Below are 25293 nucleotides of genomic sequence, written 5' to 3' on the forward strand. Positions count from 1 at the left end.
CCTGCCTCATAGGATTAAGGGACTAAGTATAGGGACTAAATGAGATAATGTTTGTAACTGGTGTAGTCCAGTGTCAAGCTCATATTTACCATTACCTCTTAAAATCCTTTCTACAAGACTTTAAAGACAGGGTCTCACGGCAGCACAGACAGGACTTGCACTCTGACTCTTCTCCCTCTGACTCCTGAGTATGAGATTACTGGCATGCCTCACAACATACCATATTGATTCCCACAAGTGAAACTGGTAATATAAATCCTGAGATAGTATCTAGAGAGAAGAGAGAAAAAAAATGACCAGAAAAAAGCATGGGGGTATATTCAGGAGTGGCGGAAATGTTTGTTGTGCTTTGGGTTGTGATATGTGAGTGTGTACAGTTGTCGAAAACATCAAAACAGAATGCCTTTTGTTGATTTGTTAATTATACTTCAATTTTTTAAATTCTCTGGCAAACCTTTTCAGGTATTTCACATTTACGTAAAGAAATTGTCCAAGTTCTATCCTCTCTCCAATTATTTTTGTCTCTCTTTTTTAATCTGTTTTTATTTTATGTGTATGTGTGTATTGCCTGCATGTAGATAAGTGCACCCATGTTGTACAAAGCCCAAGGAGATCAGAAGAGGCATGTTAGCTACCCTGCCATGTGGGTGCTGGGATTCAAACCCAAGTCTTCTACAAGAACAACCAGTGTTCTTAACCGCTGAGCTATATCTCCAGCCCCTATTTTTGTCTCCTTTAGAGCTTGATACTATCTCATTTGTATGTACTAAGAGCACAGCATATACATTTTGCCCTACCACTAAGGAGCCACACATCCCTATGGTGCCTAGATAGGATAACTTCTCAAATTATACTTTAAACTTCACCTAAAGAAGTTAGTTTTAAATTTTTATTTTGTAAGCTCTTCAATTTTCTGAATGAAAACTGAAGTCATTTCTTTACCAGAAATGGCATCTGCGTGACATTTGAGCCAGTTTTCCCTATCCTGGCCAGTGACAGACATCACCATCTGTTTTGGCACCTTTCCATTGAGCCCAGACAGCTTCAAAGTCTTTTTCAACCTTTATTCCAGTGAACCACTTTCAGGTCTCAAGGGTTTGGGTTAGATACTGAAGACTTCCAAAAAGAGGAGCTGTGGGAACGCCTCCATCCAGGCAGTTTCCTGGGTTGCTGATAGCCATGTACTAATAAATCCTTGGCCAAGACCTGTAGAAATACAGAAGACAATCAGTTGTTGAAAAGGAAGGTAGTTACTGAAGCTTACACTATTAGTCTCTTGGTTTACTTTCAGGCACACAAAAGAATCTAAGGCCAAGCATTAGGAAACGGGCGTGATTTCAAGCAGTGGTTCTGGGAAGGTCGCACAAATTCTCTGACCTTTGTTTTAGTCAAATAGCCAATATTTATTAAATATTAGATACTAAAATATTTAGTAGGATCATGTAACTCTAAAGTTCTGTAATTCTAAGTTCGACGTGTTACTTCACACTTATAATCCAATACTTAGAAGGCTAAGGCAGGCAGATTGGCAGGAGTTTTAAAGCCAGCCTGGGCTACAAATAAATAGTAGGTAAGTAAAGTTCTACAATTCTAGATACAGATTAGATATAAGACCATAGGTTTATAGTCAACCCATGTGTTTATGGTTCAGTAACACACCTGAGGGACCAGTAGGGAAAAGCACTTACCTTGAAACCAACCTGAGTTTGGACCCAAGTTTTAAATCTACTTGGTAGGAGGAGAGAACCAACTCCTGAAAGTTGTCCTCTGACCTTGACATTACTGCGTTCACATACATCATAAATATAATAATATATGTATAATATTTATTTATTTTGGTCTTTTTGAGACTGGGTCTCCCCATAGTCCCAGCTGGCCTGGAGTTCACTGCGTAGACCAGGCTGGCCTCGAACTCACAGAGGTCCACCTGCCTCTGCCTCCTGATAAGATATTTTAAAAAAGGATATAGCTGAAGAAAATAAATTTAAAACATTTATTAGCATCTGCAGAAATGGTTTTAAAAACAGCCAGGTGTTATGTAAATTCATACATGTGGTTTGAGGAAAGTGAAAATGAAATTTGCAGAGGATTATTGCCACACAACTTTGACTTTGAACAAGAAGCTAATTGTCCATGTTACTGCAGTATAGATTTTAGACTGAAAGGGACTCTACCAACCCAAATTGATGTGCTTTAATTCTCTATTTTTTTTCCCTGTTAGCACCTTAGAGCCATCATGGCAACTTCATCTGAAGAAGTATTGCTGATTGTCAAGAAAGTGCGTCAGAAGAAGCAGGATGGAGCTCTGTACCTCATGGCAGAAAGAATCGCTTGGGCGCCTGAAGGCAAAGATAGATTTACAATCAGCCATATGTATGCAGACATTAAGTGTAAGTCACATGTACTAATGTCTGTGCGTGTCATATTTGCTAATAACTTTATAAAAAATTGTGCAGTCTTACCAGTTTTTACATTAAAAAGTCTAGAAGTAATTATAAAATAGAATCACTGAATAATACGCTATAACCTGATATTTTTACTTAATAGATTTATGTGGCAGATTTACATAAATATGTGAACCTGCGTGCATAAAAATTTCTGTGTGTACTTTGAAGAGTTCCGTAATACTCCACTGAATGGTTATACAGTTGTGTTAAACTGTCCTCTCTTGCCGGACAATTAAGAAATTAATATGTATTGCCTGTATGCATGTAAGTGCACCGTGTTGTCAGAAGAGGGCATCAGATCCCTAGGAACTGGAGTTAGGGATGGTTGTTAGCCACCATGTGGGTACTGGAAACTGAACCCAGGTCCTCTGCAAGAGGAGCTCTTAACTGCTGAGCCATCTCTCCAGCCCTGTTTTTTGAAGTCTTGTGAGCAGAATACATCCCTACAAAATGATTCTGATATTTTAAACTATGATAGATGATGCTAGATTGTCCTTCAATGAAATTTTGCATTTAGCCAAGTTACCTAATTGATTATGTGGCCATAAAGGCTAGAATCAAAATACCTTCTTCCAGATTTACAAGATTATCTTTGAATGCATTTACTCTGAAGGTATAGTATTTTGTACTTGAATAATAATTAGGTGCACCTTCGGAGCTCAAAACCTTTAACCTGAAATCTGCAGTTGTGCAGTTACCTAAAATGTTTATATTCTTTGTGTGTGTCTGATTGTACGTCTCTACATGTGTCTGTGTTTGTGCAGGAATAGGAGCCCTTGGCCTCCCGACATGGTCGAAGGTATTCTACCACTTAGCTACAGCCCCAGCCCTCATTTAAGGTCATGAATAAGAGGAGCCCAGGAGAGTCTTGACAAATGGAGTTTGCCTTAATTGTAGCCATTAGAACAGGTTCATTTATTTCCCTAGACATAGGGCTGCTCACAGATAAAATCCTGTTTAGATTCAAGCAGTGTGTGATACCCTCCAAAACCAGAAAACTTGGCAAGTGCTCCATTTACAAGTGTTCTTTGTATGCGACTAGCTGTCCTTTCCCAGATTTATCTCCCTTTGACTGCTGGAGAAAACTAAGATTTCTACCTTTGAAGTAACTTAGAATCTTAATTTTTCAAGGAAATGCTGTTAATTTTATACTGCTTAAAATTAATCAGATTATAAACTAGGGACTTGCCTGTATTAGCATGTCTTAGTAAGCACCATGCCTTTGTCATACATAACACTTAAAACTCAAGTGCACAAAAAGAATGTCAATCTCCCATTTCTCCAGTTACGGGATACTGGAGAGAGGACTACATACCCCAATCTAGATGTGTACCAGAGTAGTTTTCATCTTAAGGTGACTGTTGTAAAACACGCTCACTCCGAAGGAAGCATTGAAAGGTACCAATAATAAATTATTCAAGTGAAAATGAGCAGTGTTCTTACAATAACAGAAGCTGGCTAGTTAAAAACTAACAAGCGTGACTTATGGCAGGAACCAAGACAGAGCAAGGATGAAACTGTGACTATGTACCCTGGAGGCATGTATTGTGAGAATTCAGAGAATTAGCGGTGTCTTTTAAAGGGCTGAGTGTAGCTTCTCTAAGAATGTGTGGAGGCGCCCTCTGAGCACTCAGGAGACTGAAGCAGGAGAACCGCATGCAGGTTTGAGGCTGGCCTGGGCTATATAAGAGCCTGATTGTCTAGGAGGAACAGAACAGGATAGCACAGCATCCAGACTGACAGTTTAAGGAGATCGATCATTGCTGTTTTAGCAGTAAAGTATTTCATCTAAACTGTTAGTTTGGAAGCATCTGTAAGTGGTGAGAATTTGTATTTAAGGTTTAGAAATAGATTTAGGCAAGCTGGCCAAGGTGGCACATGTCCGTAATCCCTGCACATAGGAAGGAGGCAGAGGCAGTAGGGTCACTATAAGTTTGAGGTCAGCCTGGCCTACAGTCTCCGTCTCTGTCTCTTTCTTGTTTGTGTGTGTGCACACACAAGAAATCTAAAATCTGTTTAGGCTAAAGTGAGAGCTCTGCAGCAAACCACAGTGCTGTGAATCACCTATATAGTGGGTCAGAGCCCTCCATCTGTTCCCCCTCTGAGGAGGAGACACTAGTGCCATGATAACCACACACCTTTTTTTTGAATGTGTGAGTGTATTGCCTGCACATGAGTGTACCCATGTTGTGCAGTGCCACAGAGGTCAGAGAGGGCTTCAGATTCCCCCAGAACTGGAGTTAAGGACAGTTCATAGCCACCATGTGGGTGCTGGGAATCAAACCTGGGTCCTCTGCAAGAGCAGTCAGTGCTCTTAACCACTGAGCCGTCACTCCAGCCCCAACCATACCACTCTTAACAGCCCAAGTTCTCTGTTATGTAAGTGTATTTTGATGCTTCTACCCTTGTTTTGGGAGCAGGGGAGTGTTTTGTTTTTCAGGTAAACTGAAAATCTTTAGGGACTGGAAGTATATCTCAGTAGGGTAGGATGTTTACCTGGCATACACAAAGGCCCTTGATTTGGTCCTCTGTGCTACATAAACCCAGTATGGTGGCACATGCCTGTAATCCTAGCACTTAGAACAAACAGCTTAGGCTACAGGAGCCCCTGCCTTTAAAAAAAAAAAAAAAAAAGTTCCATGTAACTGATGTCTCTAGGCTTGTAGAACATCAGGCATTCTCAGGGATTGAATATAGGCTCCCCATGTGAGCCATGAGAGAGCTCTACCACTCATTGCTACCATATCTCAGGCATGCTGTATTATTTATTTAAAGATTTGTTATTTTTAATTGTGTCTGTGTGCGGGTATGTGCACATGAGTGCAAGTGCCCATGGAGGTTCTTTGTCAGTTCATGCATGTATATAATGCATTCTGGTTACTCTCACCCGCATTCTCTCTTACTTTTGTAGTGGGGTCTCATTGTGTAGCCCAGGGTAATCTTGAATTTCCAAGTCTTCTGCCTTCTAAGTGCTAGGATTGCAGGATTTATTCATTTTTATTTTGTGAATATAAGTGTTTGTTTGGCCTGTGTGTATGTTTATGTACCATCTGTATGCAGTGCCTAGGGAGGCCAGAAGAGGGCAGCAGATTCCCTGGAATTGGAGTTACAGAAGGTTGTGAGCCATCCCTCCTGCTCAGACTCCTGTATTATAAACTGAAAGACTTGATCATCCTGTTTGGATTCAACATTTTGTGCAACAATAATACATAGATGATACTTACTTTCCTATTCTATTATCTCAGAAAGTACATAGTATAAAGATTATCCTGATTTTTTGTTGTTGTTATTTTGTTTTGGTTTGGTTTTTTGAGATGGGGTCTTACTATGTAGCCATAGTTGGCCTGGAACTCACTAACACAGACCAGGTTGGCCTAAAGGTCACAGAGATTTGCCTCCACCACACCCTGCAGGTTGGCCTGATTTTTAATGAGACCAAATATGGTAGGTGGGTTGAAGTATAATAGGTTTTTTAAATGTAAAATTACTTTAAAATTGTGTATTTTCCTTTCCAATTTGTAATTGATCTGGGGTTGATTTTAGGAGGATTTTAGAACGTGACAAAACATTTTTATTACCAATAATGTTGATTGGAGGTGGGTTAGGTTGGGTATAAGTCTGGTTTCCTGGGTTAGAAGACTTTAAAGAGATCTGCCCTGGTTGGAAGAGTGTCCATTTGTGCTGGGAATAGTGGTGGATGAGAATGCAGCACCAAGAGGTACTGAAGAGAGAAGCACGGAATTGGAGTGAATTTGTTGAGCCATGCTATGGTGTTAAATGGGATTATCAGAGAAGAGATTATTTCTGAAAAAGTATCAGGGTTAGAACAGGGCTGCTAAAGCCCAGAGAAGTCGACTGTACAGTCATTTCTACAGTGTGAGTGTCCTCATCTAATTAGCTTTGTGCTTCTTTTAGGCCAGAAGATCAGTCCAGAAGGAAAAGCTAAAATTCAGCTTCAGCTGGTCCTGCATGCAGGGGACACAACTAACTTTCATTTTTCCAACGAAAGCACAGCAGTAAAAGAGCGAGATGCAGTAAAGGACCTTCTTCAGCAGCTTCTTCCCAAATTCAAGAGGAAAGCAAATAAAGAGCTAGAGGAGAAAAACAGGTGAAAGGATGAGCAAGCCTTGTTCGAGACACTGGGTTCCCTGCCTCCCTGTAAACTTGTCGCCTCACCTCATTTTGCTGTAACCTTGTAATACAGGAAAATGTGGTCTTTGGTATCTTTGCCTGTTTGATTCTCAACTTTTGAAACAGTAAGGTGTGTGCCTTTGGGCAAACAAGACTGTGTAAGTAAGCTCATAAATTGCTGCATCAAGCCTACCATTTGATTAGGAGCATTGAGACTAGAAGGTGCTGTGGTTCCTTTATTTCTCTCCCTAGTTCTCTGTCACAGAAAATACTAAACTATTAGAAGTATGTTTGAGATCAAGAGCATTTAAAACCATGAAAATTTCTGAGAAGAAGAGTCCTGTTGTGAACAGTGTCTGTCAAGCTCTTAGTACTTTAGCATGTCAGTGCTCGTCAGAATGATGAGTGAGTTACTGGGAACTCTTCGAGCTGACTCTTCCCTTGTTAGTCATCTTTCTGTGTGGAAGAGTATGGTGCTGACTTTGTATTGCAAGGATGCAAAAATGAACGTTGCCAATTCTATGCCCTTAGAGGATTTAGTTCTCTTTATTACTCCAAAAATTGGGGGGGGGGGGGTCCTATTGCTTGCCAAAAATTTAACCAAATAGCATGTGCTGCTCAGTCATCACAAAATAAAAATCATTTCAATGTTTCTTCTCACTGAAGTTTTAATAAAATATTACTCAAATGATGCTTTATTCCAGATGTTTAATTGTGTTTACTGTGTCCTATCACCAGAATGCTCCAAGAAGATCCTGTTTTGTTTCAGCTTTATAAAGACCTTGTTGTAAGTCAGGTGATCAGTGCTGAGGAATTCTGGGCCAACCGTTTAAATGTGAACGCAACAGATGGTTCCACATCCAACCACAAGCAGGATGTCGGCATTTCTGCAGCATTTCTGGTATGTGACTTCTAGATTTCTGAAGGGAAAAAAGAAAACTCCATTATATGTAAAATGGTGCCATTACAGGGACTGAGGTGTGCACACCTGTAATCATAGTGCTTGGGAAGTTGAAGCAGGAGAATCAGGTTTTGGGAGGGATTGGCGTGGGTATGGGTAAATGCAGGTATACTGCATATGCCATAATGTAGAGGTCAGAGGACAGCCTCAGGTGTCCACCTTGCTTTCCACTTTGAGACAGTCTATTCAGGATTTTTTCTGCCAGGCTCTCTGGCCCATGAGCTTCCGTCTCTCCTCTGTCTCCACCTCCTGTTTCCTGTAGCAGTATTAAGATTACGTGCATGTGAACCTAAGTGCATCTTTGCATGGGATCTGCAGGTTCGGGCTCAGGTGTTCCTGCACTTCCCACTGAATCGCCTGCCCAGCCCAGAAAAGCCATTCCTCTTACAAAATTTAGCATTTTCCTTGAAGTAAATTAGTGAAAAGTTTGTAGTCAGTGATACCCTTCTAAAATGTTTTAAATGGAAACAGTATTTTTTAAATGAGATAGGGTCTTGGTTGTAGTCCAGCCTCAGACTTGCAGTGGTCTTCCTGTCTCACTTCCCAAGAGAATACAGGTGTGTACCATCATGCCCAGCTCTGCCACTTTTTTAGAATGATTGCTGTATTTTACTCATAATACAAAATTCAGCACATAAAGGCTACCATAGTTTAGATTGGGAATACCTTTCCTGTGCAATTAAGAAATGGGTTTCTGAAGCTGAGTATGGTGGAGCATGCCTTGAATTCCAGCATTTTGGAGGCAGAGGCAGGAGGCTCTATGTGAATTTGAGGCCAGCCTGGTCTACATAGCAAGTTCCATCTAGCCAGGGCTACATGGTAAGACCCTGTCTCAAGAAAAAAAAAAAAAAAAACGAAAGAAATGGATTTCTGTCTACCAAAAAAAGAACAGTATTCCATGAGCAAGAGAGATCTGAGTGCTAGGTCAGGCGTGGCAGCAACACATCTGAAATCGCTGTGCTTGGGAGGCAGAGTAGGACAGTCTTTAGTTTGAGACCAGTCTGGGCTTCGTAAGGAGTTCCAGTCTACATAGAAAGACCCTGTCTAAAAAAGCAAAACAAAGAGCTGAAGGGATGACTCGGAGGTTAAGAGGACCTAAGGTCAGTTCTGACACCCTCTTCTGACCTCCGTAGGCATTGCATGACACGGATGTACTTACATACATGCAGGCAAAACACTCATACCTGTAAAATAAAGTATTTAAATTTTTAAGAAGGCAAAACAAACTTTAAAAATGTACCAATATATATGTTCAGTATCTTTCTGAATGACTTAGTAGTGGGTCAAATTTAAAGTTCCATTAGCTCTCCTTACTTTGACAAGCCTTGAACCATGTATTTGGCCATATCAGACTTCCAAAGAAGCAGATTTTCCAAGTCACTAAGACTCCAAGAAAAAAGTCCAAGGTTCTCTGAGCCCTGTCTGTGTATGGAGGAAATTTTTGCAGTTTGTTTAGAAAGACTTTTTACCTCCGTGCATTATCTATTGGGAGTTTAGACATACTTCCTATATTCTAAGAAATATATGTATAAATACATATGTGTTTGGTCTTTGTTTTAGGCTGATGTCCGGCCCCAAACAGATGGCTGTAATGGTTTGAGATATAACTTAACTTCTGATATCATTGAGTCCATTTTTAGAACCTATCCAGCAGGTAAGAACTGTCGGTTACTTATTTTAAACATCCTGTTATTAAAATAATTGTTTAGTTGAATTCTGTTAATATATTGGTGGAAACCTTTATTCCTGATTAAATACAGCCAAATATGTAAACTATTTTACCCAGTGCCTAACATGATAGATACCAAGGGCTCAGTAAATGGTGTGCAGTCACACATTCATTGATGTGGTGACTGTCATTCTTCCCCCCATTGGTTCTTAAACCTTAGCTCTCAACACATCTGGAATGAAATGAAATGTTAGAGACGTCAGTAAATGAGCTGCTCTGAGCCAAAACTTCAGCTTATACTATATCCAAAGAGACCTTCCCAACCCACAGATCACTTCCTATGCCTAAGCCATTCTGAAGGATACATGCCTTGACCCCAGCCCTAATGATTCATGATGTGCAGCCAGGGGTGGGAGCTCTGCTTCAGTTGCTCTTCTCACTAACACTGCTCCCTAAGACATGTATTGTCTTGTCCTTAGGAACACTTGTCAGAAATCCAAGCAGTGTCTCCTTGCTTCCTCTGTAAAATATCTTTCTGATCATAGCACAGTTCTGTAGTGTTGTGACAGATGCTGTTCTGAGGTCTTTTCCATGTACATTCATTTCATCATAAATATCTTATGAAGTAGGTGTTGTTAATGACCCTAAAGCCAAGTACAGAGAAATCAATTCATCTGCCCAGGGTCATCTAAACAGACCAATGGGGGGAAGACCTTTCATTTTCCCACCAGCACTGCCTTGCATTGAGAGCACACATATGTATATAAATGAAAAAAGCAAAGTCAGATCTAATTTATAGATTTGATGTTTGAAGAGCTTAATCTTCTTGGTACATAGTGATATTTGTAATTAGTGAAGTTTCATAGATAATGCCTTACCTAGTCTTGTTAGACTTTATAATAATATAGTACACAGAGGCAAGAGCTTCATAAGGACTTTTAATCTTTATTCCATTACTGATTTGAGAAGTTTTGAGAAATGGGAGCTCCAGCTGGGTGTGGTGGTGCAGGCCTTTAATTCCTGTAGAGGCAGGCAAATCTCTTGAGTTAGAGACCATTCTGGTCTATATAGCAAGGTCCAAGCCAGTCAAGGCTACACAATGAGACCCTGCCTCAAAACAAAAACAAAAAAATAAGAAATGGGAGCTCAGTAGGTAACTGTATCTTATGTTTTCTTCCCCCCACAGTAAAAATGAAGTATGCAGAAAATGTGCCCCACAACATGACAGAAAAGGAATTTTGGACCCGGTTTTTCCAGTCCCATTATTTTCATAGAGACAGACTAAATACAGGATCAAAGGATCTCTTTGCAGAGTGTGCCAAAATAGATGAAAAAGGTAACTCTTGGTCCCTGTCCATGATGCTCAGCTTGCCCACTCTTGATTGTTGGAGCTCTTAATGAAATTTTTTTAATGTATCTAAGGAAGATGAGCTCTGAACCTGTGTTGTCCTTGATTTTCTAGGATTAAAAACAATGGTTTCATTAGGAGTGAAAAACCCACTGCTAGATTTGACAGCTTTGGAAGATAAACCATTAGATGAGGTAAGAAGCATTAACAAAGGAGCTAGAGACAAATGACTTTTCCTGGTTCTCAGCATTCTTTGTTTTTAGATATTCCCTAAGTGTAGTTTTTAGACTCATAATATTCTAAAATAGGTAGAGTATTGTTACTTGCCAAAAACACATTTCTGTCTGCAAGAGGCCCTGGTTTGATCCACACACGCCTTTAAAAGTTGTGCTTTTTGGTAGTGGCTGTTTGCTGTTATAATTGTCTTAGAGTGCAGATGGCTCAGTGGGGAAAAGTGCTGCACAAGCCTGACTACCTGAGTTGGGGCTACAGAACCCACAGTGGAGAGAGCCAGCTCCAGAAGTTACCCTCTTCCCTCCACATGCATGCAGTGGTACATGTGCATCCATGCTCACATATATCACACACACACATGACCAAAATGTTGCCTTAGAGAAAACCGAAATCCTATTGAATTGCTAAATGTTTTGAGAAATAATTTTTAGGCCTTCCCATGAGCAGTTCTCCTGATACTTAACAAGACGTGACATGAGTCTAGCATTGTACTGTAGCTCATTTTAATCTAAAGAAGTATTGGTAAATACCGGTGGACAAGGAAGATAGCAAGCTTTTGTTGACCACCTGTTCTCTGTAAGAACTTGAGCCCTCTCCAAACTCCTAGCCCATGCCCATCTCAGTAAGTTCCAGCAGCCAGGCCTGGGCTAATTCCATCCCTGCCTCTATCTTCTGATTAAGAACCTGCCTTCCTGTTACCCACAACTGTGTTTTCATTTTCTTGCCCTTCTGGTTCTTATCTGCTAACCATATTGACATCCCCATACAATCGCTTTTTGTTTTCTTTTTCTGTCATCTCCCCACACCCCTACCCCATAACATTTTCCTCTAGTTTATCTATGTTCTCACCAGGTTAAAAAAAACCATTGTTATACAGTGTGTACTTCGTAACTTTCTTTCTCACCTCACTTATCAATTCAAAGTAAATACACTAGTTATTAAGTATAGAAGTAGGCTGATTATTTAGAGACAGAAAGTTGCTATGTTGATCAGGCCAACTTCAACTTCTCCCATAGTTAGAATTTCACACACAGGACACTACCTGGCTGTGTACCCGCTACACAGACTATACCAAATTACTCACTTTAGATGCTGACTTGGGGGTAGGGTGTGTACATGGGGGAACCAGAGGACAATCTTGGATATCATTTTTCAGGTACCATCTAAATTGGGGTTTTTGGTTGGTGGTTTTTTGCGGCAGGATCTCTCACTGCCTTGGGACTCACTGATTAGGCTGGGCTAGCACACAGAGAGCCCCAGGGATCTGCCTGTTGCCACCTTCCCAGTACTGGGATTACATGCACAGGTCACCATGACCTGCTCATTCACACCATTCTGGGGATCATACTCAGGTCTCGTGCCCAGCAAGCAATGTATGAACTAGATTTAACTTTCAGTCCTTGGATGCTGACATTAAACATTTGTAAGCTCACCTGTTTCTGGAGTTTTTTATTTGTTGTTTTAATTAAGACTAATAGTGATAACCTGTATTACATGATTGCTGTAGTAGTTAAAAGTTGGGCTGAGGGTATAGCTCAATGGTGGTGTGGATGTTTAGTATGCCTGAGGCCTTAGTTTTAATCCGAGCACCACCAAAAATAATGATAGTAATAGTGCCTGGTACATAATGTTCAGTAAGCAGTATTGTCTACATTTTTTAAATGCCTCCATGTTATTTGTAGATAGGGATATATGAAGTTATATAACCAACCTCTAATAGAAATGGCAGTTGATTCTGACTTTCCTTTGATACCTATTTTCCTATTAGCTGCCAAGTGTTTGTCACAGGATATGATTCCAGACCTCCTATTTCATTGCTTTAAATATTAATGGGAGCTGGAAAGATGTCTCAATGACAAAGAGCATTTGCTGCTCCTGCAAAGGATCCAGGTTTGGTTCCCAGCACCCAAGTACATGGCAGCTCATAACCATCTGTGACTCCAGTTCTAGGGCTACAGTGCCCTCTTCTGACCTCCGCAAGCACTGCACCATGCTGCACATAAATTTATGCAAGCAAAACACTCACACATATTAAAGAATAAACTAATGATGGAACAGTGAATCCCAAATAGCTCTGATCTAATTCCAGAACTCCCAAATCATTCACTAAACTGCCTGCTTTGTATCTTTACTTGGATATTTCACATGCAAAAATGAAGCCTTTGATTCTCATCCTCAGAAATCTGTTTCTTGCTGGCCTTTCTATATTTCACTTTAAAACATTAACATCTGCTCAGGCTGTAAGCTTTGCAGTCTCTTTGAACCTTCTTTCCTCCAGTTAAGTTGACCACCTGTCCTCTCATAGCACCTTTATTTCTTACTTGTGTGAACCGACTTTCAGGGTCTTAACAATTTATTAAATGATTACAAAGAGCCAAGCATGGTGTCACACGTCTTTAATCCCAGCACTTGGGAGGCAGAGGCAGGGGGATCTCTATGAGCTCAAGGCCAGCCTGGTCTACATAGTGAGTTCCAAGACAGCTGGGGCTACTGGGAGACCCTGTTTCAAAAAGACAAAAAAAAAAAAAAAAATGACTACAAAGTATTTCATTTATGCCATGTGCTAGGGAAGGACAATTAATGAGCAGGCAGCCTCATGAAACCTGCACTTTGCTGAGAGGAGATGGATTGGCAGTTATCAGGTGAATAAAGTAAAAGAATCTTTTTTGAAGATGACAGTTATGGGAGGGGCGGGCAACAACAGAAAGGTTGATGTGATGAAATAACTGCCTTGAAGGAGGTTATAGTTAGACCTTGGGAAGTTGATTGCCCTGCCCAAGCCAGCAGTTGGGAAAAAAATAATAAAGCCAGAATTCAAATCTATACCTTTTCATGGTGGTTTGTTCGTTTTCAGTGTGTGTTCATGGGGGAGGGGATGCACAAGTGTGTGCACAGGCCAGGGGCCACCTCGGTTGTCATTCCTCAGGTGCCATTCATCCTTTTTTTTATTCTGACAATTTCATGTATGAATATGATGAATTTTCTTCATTTTCACCCCCGTTACCCACTCCCATTCCCCTTCTCCACTGAAACATTTCTTCCCAACAAACGCCCTCCTACTTTTATGTCTGTCTGCAACCCACTGAGTTTAGGGCAACTTCATAGCTAAACAACTGAAAACACTGAGACGCCTTCCCCTAGTCATGATTAGCTGCCAGTAGTCATGAGCTTGTCTCCCTTCTGATGAAGCGAGGACGGGCCTAGTCTTGTGTAGGTCTTGTACGAAAGCTGAACTGAGTTCATGAGTGCAGTGATCATGTCATGTCCAGAAGATATCTTTCTGCAACTGCCCCTCCATCCTGCAGTTCTTCCTGTTCTCTGAGCCTTAGAGGGGTGATATAAATCACCTATTTTGGGTTGAGCTCGCCACCATCCCTTATCCTCAGCACGTCAGTCCGTTACGAGTCCCTCCCACTGATGTTGGCAGCTTCTGTGGTGAAAGCTGAGAGCTGCATTGATGTATAGGTAGAAACATGAGCATTTAGAAGGTAATTGGAGTGAGTGCCAGGCCAGCTGGAGCTACAAGGAAACTCTGTCTTTCAAAAAGACGAAAAAAAAATGAAGGTAGTTTGACCGTGTGTCCATTTAGCAAAATGATAGCAGTAGATTCCCCTCCCTACCCCACCCCCAGGACCTGTGATCTCCCCAACTACCAGTTCTTGAGCAGGTTTACAGTACCAGACATGAATTCCGTCCTGTGGCACAGACATGGAATCCAACCAAAAAGCAGTTATCCCCATGATGTTCATGCCTCTATTGCACCAATGCACACATCTTACCAGGCTATTTCATGAGGCCAGATCTCCCACTGGCCTGAGACTCACCAACTAGTCTAGGCTGGTTGGCCTGCAAGCCCCAGGAATCCAACAGTTTCCATGTCTCCAGTGCTGGAATTCAAAGTGTATACTGCTGCCAGGTGTGGTGGTGCACACCTTTAAACCCAGCTCTCAGGAAGGCAAGTGGATCCTTATGAGTTCAAGGCTAGTCTGGTCTGTAGCAAGTTCCAGGCCAGCCAGGGCTGTACAGTGAGACGGTATATGCTGCCATACCCAGCCTTTTTTTTTTTTTCACAAGCATCTGGGATCGAACTCGGGTCCTTGTGCTTGCAAGGCAAATAATTTACTGACTGAGCTGTTTTCCAAGCCCTATTTGTTTGAAGACAGGGTTTCTTGTATTCCAGGCCGGCCTCAAACCCTTAGGCTGGGATGGTCTTGAATTTACAGGGGACTCTGCCTCTCCACTCTAGTTCTGGGATTGTGAGCATTTGCCTTCATTACTATTTTATGTGGTGCTGGGAGTTGATCCCGGGGCTTCATTCATGGGATTTAATAAAAGCCTATTATCTGTCAAATTTTCTTAACCAACCATATATTTTGTAATAGGTACAATCGGAATTCTATTTTGATGTTTAATGTACGGAATTGTCTCTCACAGGGCTATGGCATTTCCTCTGTGCCATCTGCTTCTAACCCTAAATCCATAAAGGAGAACAGCAATGCTGCCATCATCAAAAGGTTTAACCAGCACAGTGCCATGGTCCTGGCAGCCGGTCTCAGGAAACAGTTAAGTATCACGCGGGCTCAGTCTCAGCTCTCAGCACAGAGAGGGAGATGCTAGTGGTGCTGTCCGGCTTACCACTTCTAGCGTTAACTTGTTTTCTCTTCTTTTCAAGACAAGCACAAAATGAACAAAACGGTGAGCCCAGCAGTGTAGATGGAAATTGTGGAGATGCAGATTGCTTTCAGCCAGCAGTCAAAAGGGTATGGGCACAAAAATTGGGCCATTTTGGGATTGAGTTTCTCCAGGTATAAGGTATCTGTACATCTTTTATGTTATTTCCTGGGGTTTTTTTTTTGACCAAGATATTAATGGAGATACTCATTTGTAAAACTTTATAAAATTCTTCAACTTAGCCTTCCGGCCAACTTTCCATTGACTCAGTTCTGAAAAATGTTTTTTATTGGGGTTTTCCCTTCACGTGTATTTATACACACAAATTGTATCTGTGATTTTGTTTTCTGGGAAAGTTATTCAAAAAAGGCAGTAGATACAGAGAAAACTTTTCAATTTGATATGTATGACTTAAGAAAGTACATTAGCCCTCCCTTAAACCTAGCATTTCATGGTTGGGAGTGCCTTACTAAATGTTACGTCACTTGGAAGAATGTGAGAATCCAGGTAGAGTTGGCTGCTTGCTCTGTGTCTAAGTCTCTTCTGCCCCATTTGTAGAAATTATACTTTCTTAGGCAGTCAGGCAATATATAAAAAGTTTAAACGTTTATAGGTTTATGATCTTTTGTGTGTGTGCGTGTGTGTGTGTGTGAGTGTGAGTGAGAGAGAGAGAGAGTGTGTATTGTCCGCATGTACGTGTGAGTGCACCTGTGTTGTGCGTGCAATGCGCGGAGGCCAGAAGAAGGCTTCGGATTTCCCCTGGAACTGAACTGAAGTTAAGGACAGTTCATAGCCGCCATGTGGGTGCTAGGAATTGAACCCAGGTCCTCTACAAGAGCAGTGAGCACTCTTAACTGCTGAACCATCTCTCCAGCCCTGGTTTATGATCTTTATACTAATTCTGTGCAGAGAATCAATTCTGCCTATTTGTTTTTTAAAAAAGATGTTGGAGGAAGGGAAATGTGTACAAAGACTTACCCAGAAACTTATCACAGGACTATAATTGAGAAAATAACAAACATCTTTTTAAAATTATACTTGTATTGATTGTTTGAGAACCTCATACAAGACACCCTCCCCTGTCTCAGATGTGCACCCCCACCCCCATTTCCTCTCCTGGATGGTAGTTTTTTGTTTGGGGGCAGTTTTTTATTGTTGTTGATTTTGGTCTTTTTGAGGCAGTCTCCCTGTAGCTCCAGTTGGTTGGAACTCAATATGTAAACCAGGCTGACCTGCCTCTGCCTTCCCAAGTGCTGGGATTAAAGGCATGTACCCCACACCTAGCCCCACCTGCTCTTGGTGTGGGTCTGTCCCTTGGAATCTGGTCAGCCTACTCAGCATCACACCCTTAATGAAAACTGACCCCCTCTCCCAGCAGCTATCAATTGCCGATAGTTCTAGGCTATTGCTGGGGTTTTTGTCTAGCCTGGGCTGTCATAGGTCTTGTGCATGCTGTCAACAGGAGCTATGGGTTCACATGTGCAATTGCTCTGTTGTGTCTGGGAAACATGGGTTTTTTTATTCATCCACCACCTCTGGCTCTTAATCTTCCTGACCCCTCTTCCTCAATGATCCCTGGGCCTGGGGGTGTGATACAAATACCCCATTTAGGACTGAACACTCCACAGTTTATTTTCTGCTCATTGACCAGTGTGGGTCTTTGAATAACAAGCATCTTTATCTCTGTGGTATAATGTAGGTGCTCTACTCAGCCTTTGTAGTTTATTAACGTCAATGGGGCTGGAGTATAGCTTAGTGGTAGAGTGTTTGCTGACGATTCATAGGGTCCTAGATTCAGTGCCCAGCACCAAAAAGGTACAATTGTAAAAAAGAGTGAAATACAGACCGCCCCCCAACTTAAAACTGCTGAATTTTATGATGGCTTTATCGGGTGTTAAATAAGTTTTCAGCTTATGATATTTTCAGGTTGTGGTTTTATCAAGACATGCTCTACTTTAAAGTAGAAAATGCCTGTGTTGCATCAAGAAGAGCTCACAGAACCAGGTGCAGTGGTGTATGCCTATATCCAGCACTTGAGAGACTGAGAGACTCAAGTTCTAGGCCAGTGTGGGCTATAGGTATTTCATATGGCAAGATCCAGACTAGCATAGGCTGCATATCGAGACCCACCCTGCCTCAGAAAAAAAAAAAGAAATGAGCAATTGCAAGAAAGAATAGATGGTGTGGGTGTCATGTCCAAGTCTGTGTATGAATTTTTAAAGGCCTTCAGAAGAATATTCTAGTCATCTGTCAGTAAAAGCATATGTGATTCTTAAGTTTTGTGTTACTTTAGTGTGTTTCAGCCAGCGTCTCACCATTAAAATTAGCAAAGTAATGAGATAATTCTTTTTGAAATAAGAAAAGTATTAAGATGTAAACTAGAAATTTAGTGAAATCTAGAAAGTGGTAGGTTTCTTTGCTGTGCTGTTGGCCTAATCTGATTTATGGTAATGAATGTTTTGCAGAGCTGGGCCTGAAGGTGAATGCCTTTAATCCCAGCACTTGGGAGGCAGAGGCAAGTGGATCTCTCTGAGTTCAAGACCAACCTGGTCTACATAGCAAGTTCTAGGCCAGCTGGGGCTACAAGAAGACCCTGTCTCAAAAAGACCAAAAAACAAAACAACAAAAATCCTCATTTCTTGTGTTAGTTTTCACAGTATTCAGTAGTAAATACTGGCTTTCAATATCCTTCAAGTCAGTGATTGAGTAATGTATATCTTCAAGGGACTATAGAATAAGAATGCCTGGCATGTGTGAGACCATGAAGGTCTTGCCCACCTCCACCTCAGAAAAGTGTAATAGTAGACAAAGACCCTATGTGTGTGGAGTTTTCAGTTAAGCATACAGTCTAGTGTTCTAAGGAGACTGGCAGAACTTCAGGATTTGGCCAAATGATGTCTTTTCGTAAGGCAGTCACAGAGGTATGAAATAGCTATAAAGACACTGAGGTCGTAACCCGTGGCAAGAGTGCTCACATAATATGTACAAGGTCCTGAGTTTGATCTCTATCACCACGAACAAGTTTTTGTTTCCTTAATATGCTTTTTTTTTAAAAAAAAAAAAAAGTCCACCAGGTGTGGTGGTGCATGCTTTTAATCCCTGCACCCAGAAGCAAAGGCAGGCGTGGATCTCTTGGAGTTTGTAGCCAGTCTTGTCTACATAGCAAGTTCCAGGCCTACTGGGGCTATGTAGTGAGACCCTGTCTTAAAAGGACACACACACACACAAAAAAAGTCTTTTTATTTAAGTACCTAATTTTAAAAAAAAGGAAAGCTTGAACAAGTAACTTGTGAGGAAAATTAGAAAATGGAAATTTTGGTATAGTAGATTGGTAAATTTTTAAGTTCTATAATAGTGGGATCAGAATGTAGAGAAATGGGTGCATAATGTACCTGTTGGTGAGAAAAACTGACTTAGCCATTTAAAAGGCAGTCATCTGCAGCTCCTAGTGGAGAGCTGAACTGAAGAGCCCATTTTCCATCTTTGTGAAGGTTTAGTTTTTCAGTCATGCTCAGTGCTTGTATAAGAGAAAGTTACTGACAAAAATACTATGTTGATAATTATAGGCAAAGTTACAAGAGTCCATTGAATATGAAGACTTGGGAAAAAATAATTCCGTAAAAACAATTGCACTAAATCTCAAGAAGTCAGATAGGTAAGTTTGGTCAGCGGTAAGTTAACTCGAAGCAGAATATTTAGTCAGTTTCTTATAAAATACAGTATAGTGTGTTTTTTACTGTGTATACATGTATGAAGGTGTGCATACCTGAGTGCAGTGCCTACAGAAGCCAGAGGCGTCCAATCTCCCTGGAGTTGGAGTTAAAATAGGCTGTGAGCCTGGCAACATGGGTGTTGGGAGATTATGCATGTTAACTGCTGAGCCATTTCTCCAGCCCCAACAGCATACTGTTTTCTTTAAAATTTGCTTTGTTACCTGGTGTGATGATGTCTACCTGTAGTCCCGACAGTAGGAAAGTGGTGGAAGCAGGAGGCTCAGAAGTTGAAGACCATCATTAGCTACACAGCAAGTTGGAGGCCATCCTGGGCTAATGATAACCTATCTTTAAAAATTACTTTGTGCCTAGCTGGAAAGCATTCTAAATGATCAAAGCCAAAGAAAATTGATTTGGGATATATGTGTGTGTGTGTGTGTGTGTGTGTGTGTGTGTGTGTGTGTGTATGTGCTTGTCACAAGTGCCACAGCAAGTATGTGAATGTCACAGTAGAACTTAAGGGAGTCTATTCTCCCCTTCCACTGGGAATCGAACCCAGGTTGTCAAGACTTGGCATCAGGTGCCTTTACCCACTGAGCCATCTCACTGGCCCAAATTTTGGATCTTTGTGCTGGGTTTTTTTTTTCTTCCTTACCTGTTATGGGAGTTAAATTATTACCTTGAAGTCTCTTCAAGAATAGTGTAGTTTTTTGCTTGAGGGGGTAATGTAAAAGAAAGATGGATCTTAAGCACCTTCAACCTATAATTGTCACCTCTTCTGTGCTGACCTCCAGGTATTACCATGGACCTACACCAATCCAGTCACTGCAGTATGCCACGAGCCAGGACATTATTAATTCCTTTCAGAGTATTAGACAAGAAATGGAGGCCTACACACCCAGGCTAACTCAGGTAGGTAACATTTACTGTGTGAAGACCAGATTCCTTGTAGCTCCTACCTCAGTTTATGAGCATAACCGGATGCAACTATGTAGCTAAATTTTTTAATTATTAACTGGGTTCCAGAAGGCTATTTTCATGCAGATATATAATGTACTAGGAACATGTTCCTCCCTATATCCAGCAACTATCTTAGAAGAACCAAGAGGCAGGGAGGAAACAAATCCTAGTCATCATCTGGAGACAATGAAAATTCATGAGTTTTGTTATTGCCAGCTATTTACTCCCATATACTTAAGTTAATTGGGAAAATCTCCCAGATAACCAGGTTGTACTAAGGACACCACTCTGAGTCTCCTACATGACCTCACCCTCAGAATGACTAAAATGAAGCCAATTACCTGGTCTTCATTTTTCTGAGCCTTCACACAGTCCTGTGAGTTCTTCAGTGAACGTTTCTTGGCACCATCATCTTGGTTTAGACAGTTTTCCAGAGTTACTACGTTATCCTGCAGAATTCTCTGATCACTCTGCAGTATAAAAACTCACATTGCCTCCCTTCATTACCATCGTAATAGTTGTGCCTTTTTCTACTATGCAAAACTATCTCATACAGAAAAATAAAAATTTTTTAACTCAATCCCCAAATAAAAGAGTGATTAGTATACTAGAAACTGGGAAAAGGTATCGGGGGGAGTGGGAATAAGAGACTAGGGACTCGGAGAATGTTGGGGGGATAAGAGAAGGGTGTGTGGATGTGGTCAGTGCCCACTGCAGGCATGTGTGGAAGAGCTCTGTATTCCAGCCCAACACTGAGCTGTCCAGGATCTGGAGTACATGAATTGTCTATTTCTGGTATTTTTCTAGTAAAAATTAATTTTTTATTTACTTATTCATACATGTGGAGGTCAGAAGATAGCTTGCAGAAGTCTGTTATCTTCATCATGTGGGTCCCAGGAATCAGATTCGGGTTGTGAGTCTTGTCAGCAGGCACCTTTACAAGAACCATCCGAACAATCCCTAGTTTGTATTTTTCAGACCACAGTTGACTGCAGGAAACCAAAACTCTCAAAAGCACAATTACAGAGGCTGGAGAGACGGCTCAGCAGTTGAGAGTACTTACTATTCCTCCAGAGGACCTGAGTTTGTGTCCTAGCACCCACATAGTGGCTAACAGCCATCCTTAGCTTCAGTTCTGGGGGATCTGGCACCCTCTTCTGGCCTTCGTGGGTAATAGGCATGCATGTGTACACTTACATACAAAATTATTTATTTATTTATTTATATAGGAATGAAGACTTCACCTTCTGCTATAAAACTAAAATGTTACAAAAGATTCTGAAAGGAGGGAGGGTCAGTTTCTGTGTCATTTCTTTCAGGTTCTTTCAAGTAGTTCTGCTAGCAGCACCATCACAGCACTGTCACCTGGAGGAGCACTTATGCAGGGAGGGACACAGCAAGCCATAAACCGTACGTGTTGGCCCCTTCTGTCCCTGTCCTTAAATTAGTGCTAAAGGAATGCTAACATTACAGTGGATTTTCTTTTTTTTAATATTTTATTTATTTTTATGTGCATGAGTGTATAGCCTACATGTATGTATGTATGTATGTATACCTGTGTCGTGCAATGCCCACAAAGGTCAGAAAGGGCATTGAATTGAATCCCCTGGAACTGGAATTACAGATGGTTGTTAGCCACCATGTAGGTGCGTGGAACCAAACCAGGTCCTCTGCCAGAGCAACCAGTGCTTTTAACCACTAAGCCATCTCTCCAGCCCCTGGCTTTTCTTTTTTTATTCTTACTACATTTTGTGTGTGTGTGTGTGTGTGTGTGTGTGTGTTGGGCATGTGCATGCATGTGTGCATGAGTAGAGGTCAGAAAACAACTTTGAGGAGTCTGTCTACTATATGGGGGCCTGAGCTGAGATGGCGAAGCTTGGCCTGTGTTGGTTTTTCTTTAGGGAAGGACTGAGGTCTTTGCTGAGCGGTGGGATTGTGGGTATATGTTGCCAGGACTTCATGCATGCTACATGCAGTGTACCACTGAGCTATACCCTAGCACCTTGAAGAGCCATTTGTTTAGCTACTGTACATGTGTGAAAACAGCTCTTACCCTCTGGCCCTCTTGTTTCTTTTGCAGAGATGGTGCCAAATGATATTCAGTCTGAACTGAAACACTTGTATGTAGCTGTTGGAGAACTTCTGAGGCATTTCTGGTCCTGCTTTCCTGTTAATACACCATTCCTAGAAGAAAAGGTTAGAGTTGGTTCCACATACAGCCATTTATTGTATTATTTTAGTGAGGTATTATTTTTAAATTGGAAAATTGTACAGAGTTTACCATGTGTCAACTGGTATAACCATTAGGCATTCTTACTTTATTTAGGCTGGGAGCGGGGAGGCACAGAGGGAAGGAGGGAGGATGGATTTACCTTGAGGAAGTAAAAGTGTGTTTAGGTATTTATTTAGTCAGAGGAAAGTTCTCACCACTTTGTAAGAATGAGAAAATAGAAGTGGATTGCTTGTGTGCTTATACATTCAAATATTGTTTAGGTTTTAAAATCATGATTAAGACAAGTATGTACTTCTGAAATATGTTCCCAGTAAATGAAATTTTAAAATACAGTATGTAGCCAGGCATGGTAGCGCACACCTTTAATCCCAGTGTTAGGGTCCGTGACTCGATGGGTCCCCTCCAGATAACAAATACACGGGATTGGAGATGTAAAAATCAAGCAGAGTCTTTACTTTCCAGCCGGCTGGGGTCGACCGGTTTCCCAAGACATGCAAGTCTGGTCAGAACGATCGACCCCCATTCAGTGTCAGATACAGATTATATAGGCCCACATAGTCATTACACAAAAAGCATTCCTCAGCAGACACTTTGATCAAACATCTTCTAAAAGCTATAGTTTCGGTTAAACATCTTTTCCAGGAAGGCTAGATCTGGTGTAAGCCTGGTGCAACTTCCTTCTCTTTGTTCCTTATCGGTTATCTGGTATGTGCAAACAGGCCTACAGGACACATTGTAAAGCAACTGAGTCTGGGGTCCAGGGTCCAGGAAGGAGGTTTACAGCACTTCAATTCTTAGCATTTCAACTAGGTTAATCATCCATGTGTGGTAGATACAAATCAGGCAGAACAGGCAAGCTTAGCAAGTAAATCTAAATCAACATTTTAAACAGAGTTTTCTATCAAAATGCAGAGTTCTTACAGCATTCATCAAGGTATTTCATTTTTTTTCCCAACATTCCCCCCCCTTGTCTTGGTAAAACTGAGGAATCTTCCTCAGCCGACTCTACAACCTGGTGCTTCTGCCGCAGCACCAGGAGATGAACCGAGTCTATTCTTTCTTGGACAAACCTCAGCAGTCTGTTTACTATACAGGGCCCAATCGTGACAAGCAAGAGAAGGATAATTAAGGGCCCTGCAATGGCGGAGAGAAGGGTTGACACCCAAGGAGTTTGATTAAGCCAAGAGCTGAACCACCCTTGACTGGCTTCCCTTTCCATCTTTCGTTTCTCTAATCCCTCTCGTATCTTTGCCATGTTATCCTTTATTATACCTGAATGGTCTTTGTAAAAACAATATTCTTCTTTCAGGGCAATACACAGTCCCCCTTGCTGTAGAAACAGGAGGTCCAGCCCTCTGCGATTCTGTAACGTGACTTCAGCCAGGGATCCTATAGAGTCCTGCAGTTTGGTTATGGATTCTTCTATTCTTTGTAGATCTAAATCCAGGCTAGTGCGCAAAGCATTATATTGGTCCCTCCCTTGTATCAGGGCAGTGGCTCCAGTGCCAACTCCTGCTGCTACACCTGTACTAATTAAGGTTGCAAGTGTCACGGCTAAAAGCACTGGGGTTCTCCTAGAACGCATCGGGAAAGGAAGAGAGGGAGTGTAAGTCTGCAGAAACTCTTCCTCTGAGTGATAAACCAAATGGGGAAGAAGAATTGTAAGAACACAAAAACCTCCTTCCTTAAGAACATCCACCGAAATACAAGGGGTTAATCCTGAGGAGCATGCCCACCAAGTATTTGGAGGGGGAATAAGGAAGGCCCCTCTTGACTCAGAGAGATTCTTGGTCTGGTTACAGAGGGAAGAGTATTGTAGTGGAATCTCACCGAGGCATAGTCCCGATCCTGAAATCTGCTCCAAAGTAATTTTAGGTATCGTACCCCATGCACATTGGGAGACATTATGGGAAACGTTGTAGGAACCCATAGTAGCAATCCCCTCTAAATAGGGAGGGGTAACAGTATAGCAGAGACAATAAGATCTGGCCAATTCAGGGCTAGTTACATTTAAGAGGCTATAAGTTTGATTTATGATTTTAACAAATTCCTGTGACCGCCTGTAATAGCGGATCTGAGACAAAGGCTTAGGAGGCCTTTTGGTAAATCCTGTAGGTAGAGTTGGGCCAGGAGGAGGAGAGGGAGGGGCTCCCTTGGGCGTATCCATGGTAACTCTTGGGACTAGCACTGGGTTGGGCCCTACTGCCGTGACGAAAGGCACCTGGCGCCTAGTGATTGTAAACAAAATTGCAGACCCATAGTTATGCAATCGCAGGCCCCAGGTGTTAACCCCTTCCCATCCGGAGAACTTTTTTCCTTTTTCTGTGAATCTGATAAGCAAAGGGTTGCAGGCTTGTGGTTCGAGCCCCCAAGTTGGCTTACAAGGGGGGCCTGTCACATCTCGTTTGAGGGTGATGTAGTCCCCACGGGCATTACTTAACCAGTATGTCTGACCCGTGGTCTCACAGCCCCATCGTGGGCAGTAGTACTGGTCTGGTCTCCCACAACTGGGCTCATACTGTGGCCCTGGGCAAACATAGAATTGTTTTTGTCTAAGGTAGCGAACTCCCGACTCAAACTTGCAATTGTATCCGTAGGAGGAGTCTTCCACATCTCGGGTAATCGCTACCCATTCCCGGTCCCAGGCCCCGTCTACCAAAGTACAGAGATCCATATCTAAAGGTGGCCACCAGGTATTGGGGAGATACACGGCCGACCACGTTAACACTGGGGACCCAGTTTCCAAGTTAGTGACAACCCAAGTAACTTGCACTGGTATGTGCGGGTTGGTCCCATCTGCAAAATGTCCACAGTTAGTTGCTAAATAATATATTACCAGCAGCATCCTCACCCATCCAGTCTGCGTGGAGAGCTTCATAAGGGAGTCTCAGTGGCGGCAGGGATGCTTGGCAAGTCCTGAGACAGC

At 41.8% G+C, this 25293-nt stretch overlaps 1 protein-coding gene across 1 annotated transcript in view; it reads left to right on the forward strand.

Annotated features, from left to right (window-relative positions):
- The window catches only part of Gtf2h1 (general transcription factor IIH subunit 1), a 39628-nt gene that overhangs the window by 5219 nt on the left and 9116 nt on the right, over window positions 1-25293 (forward strand). The window contains exons 2-13 of the mRNA XM_008831694.3: window positions 2222-2390; window positions 6363-6555; window positions 7317-7479; window positions 9100-9193; window positions 10395-10544; window positions 10671-10750; window positions 15225-15352; window positions 15463-15550; window positions 19028-19116; window positions 19969-20086; window positions 21454-21544; window positions 22215-22330. Of these exons, the coding sequence (XP_008829916.1) occupies window positions 2237-2390; window positions 6363-6555; window positions 7317-7479; window positions 9100-9193; window positions 10395-10544; window positions 10671-10750; window positions 15225-15352; window positions 15463-15550; window positions 19028-19116; window positions 19969-20086; window positions 21454-21544; window positions 22215-22330 (1464 nt within the window). The 5' untranslated portion in view covers window positions 2222-2236. The remainder of the gene's footprint in view (window positions 1-2221; window positions 2391-6362; window positions 6556-7316; window positions 7480-9099; window positions 9194-10394; window positions 10545-10670; window positions 10751-15224; window positions 15353-15462; window positions 15551-19027; window positions 19117-19968; window positions 20087-21453; window positions 21545-22214; window positions 22331-25293) is intronic.

Source organism: Nannospalax galili, unplaced genomic scaffold (assembly GCF_000622305.1).
Source record: "Nannospalax galili isolate Female #2095 unplaced genomic scaffold, S.galili_v1.0 scaffold615, whole genome shotgun sequence".
In the NCBI taxonomy this organism is placed as follows: domain Eukaryota; kingdom Metazoa; phylum Chordata; class Mammalia; order Rodentia; family Spalacidae; genus Nannospalax; species Nannospalax galili.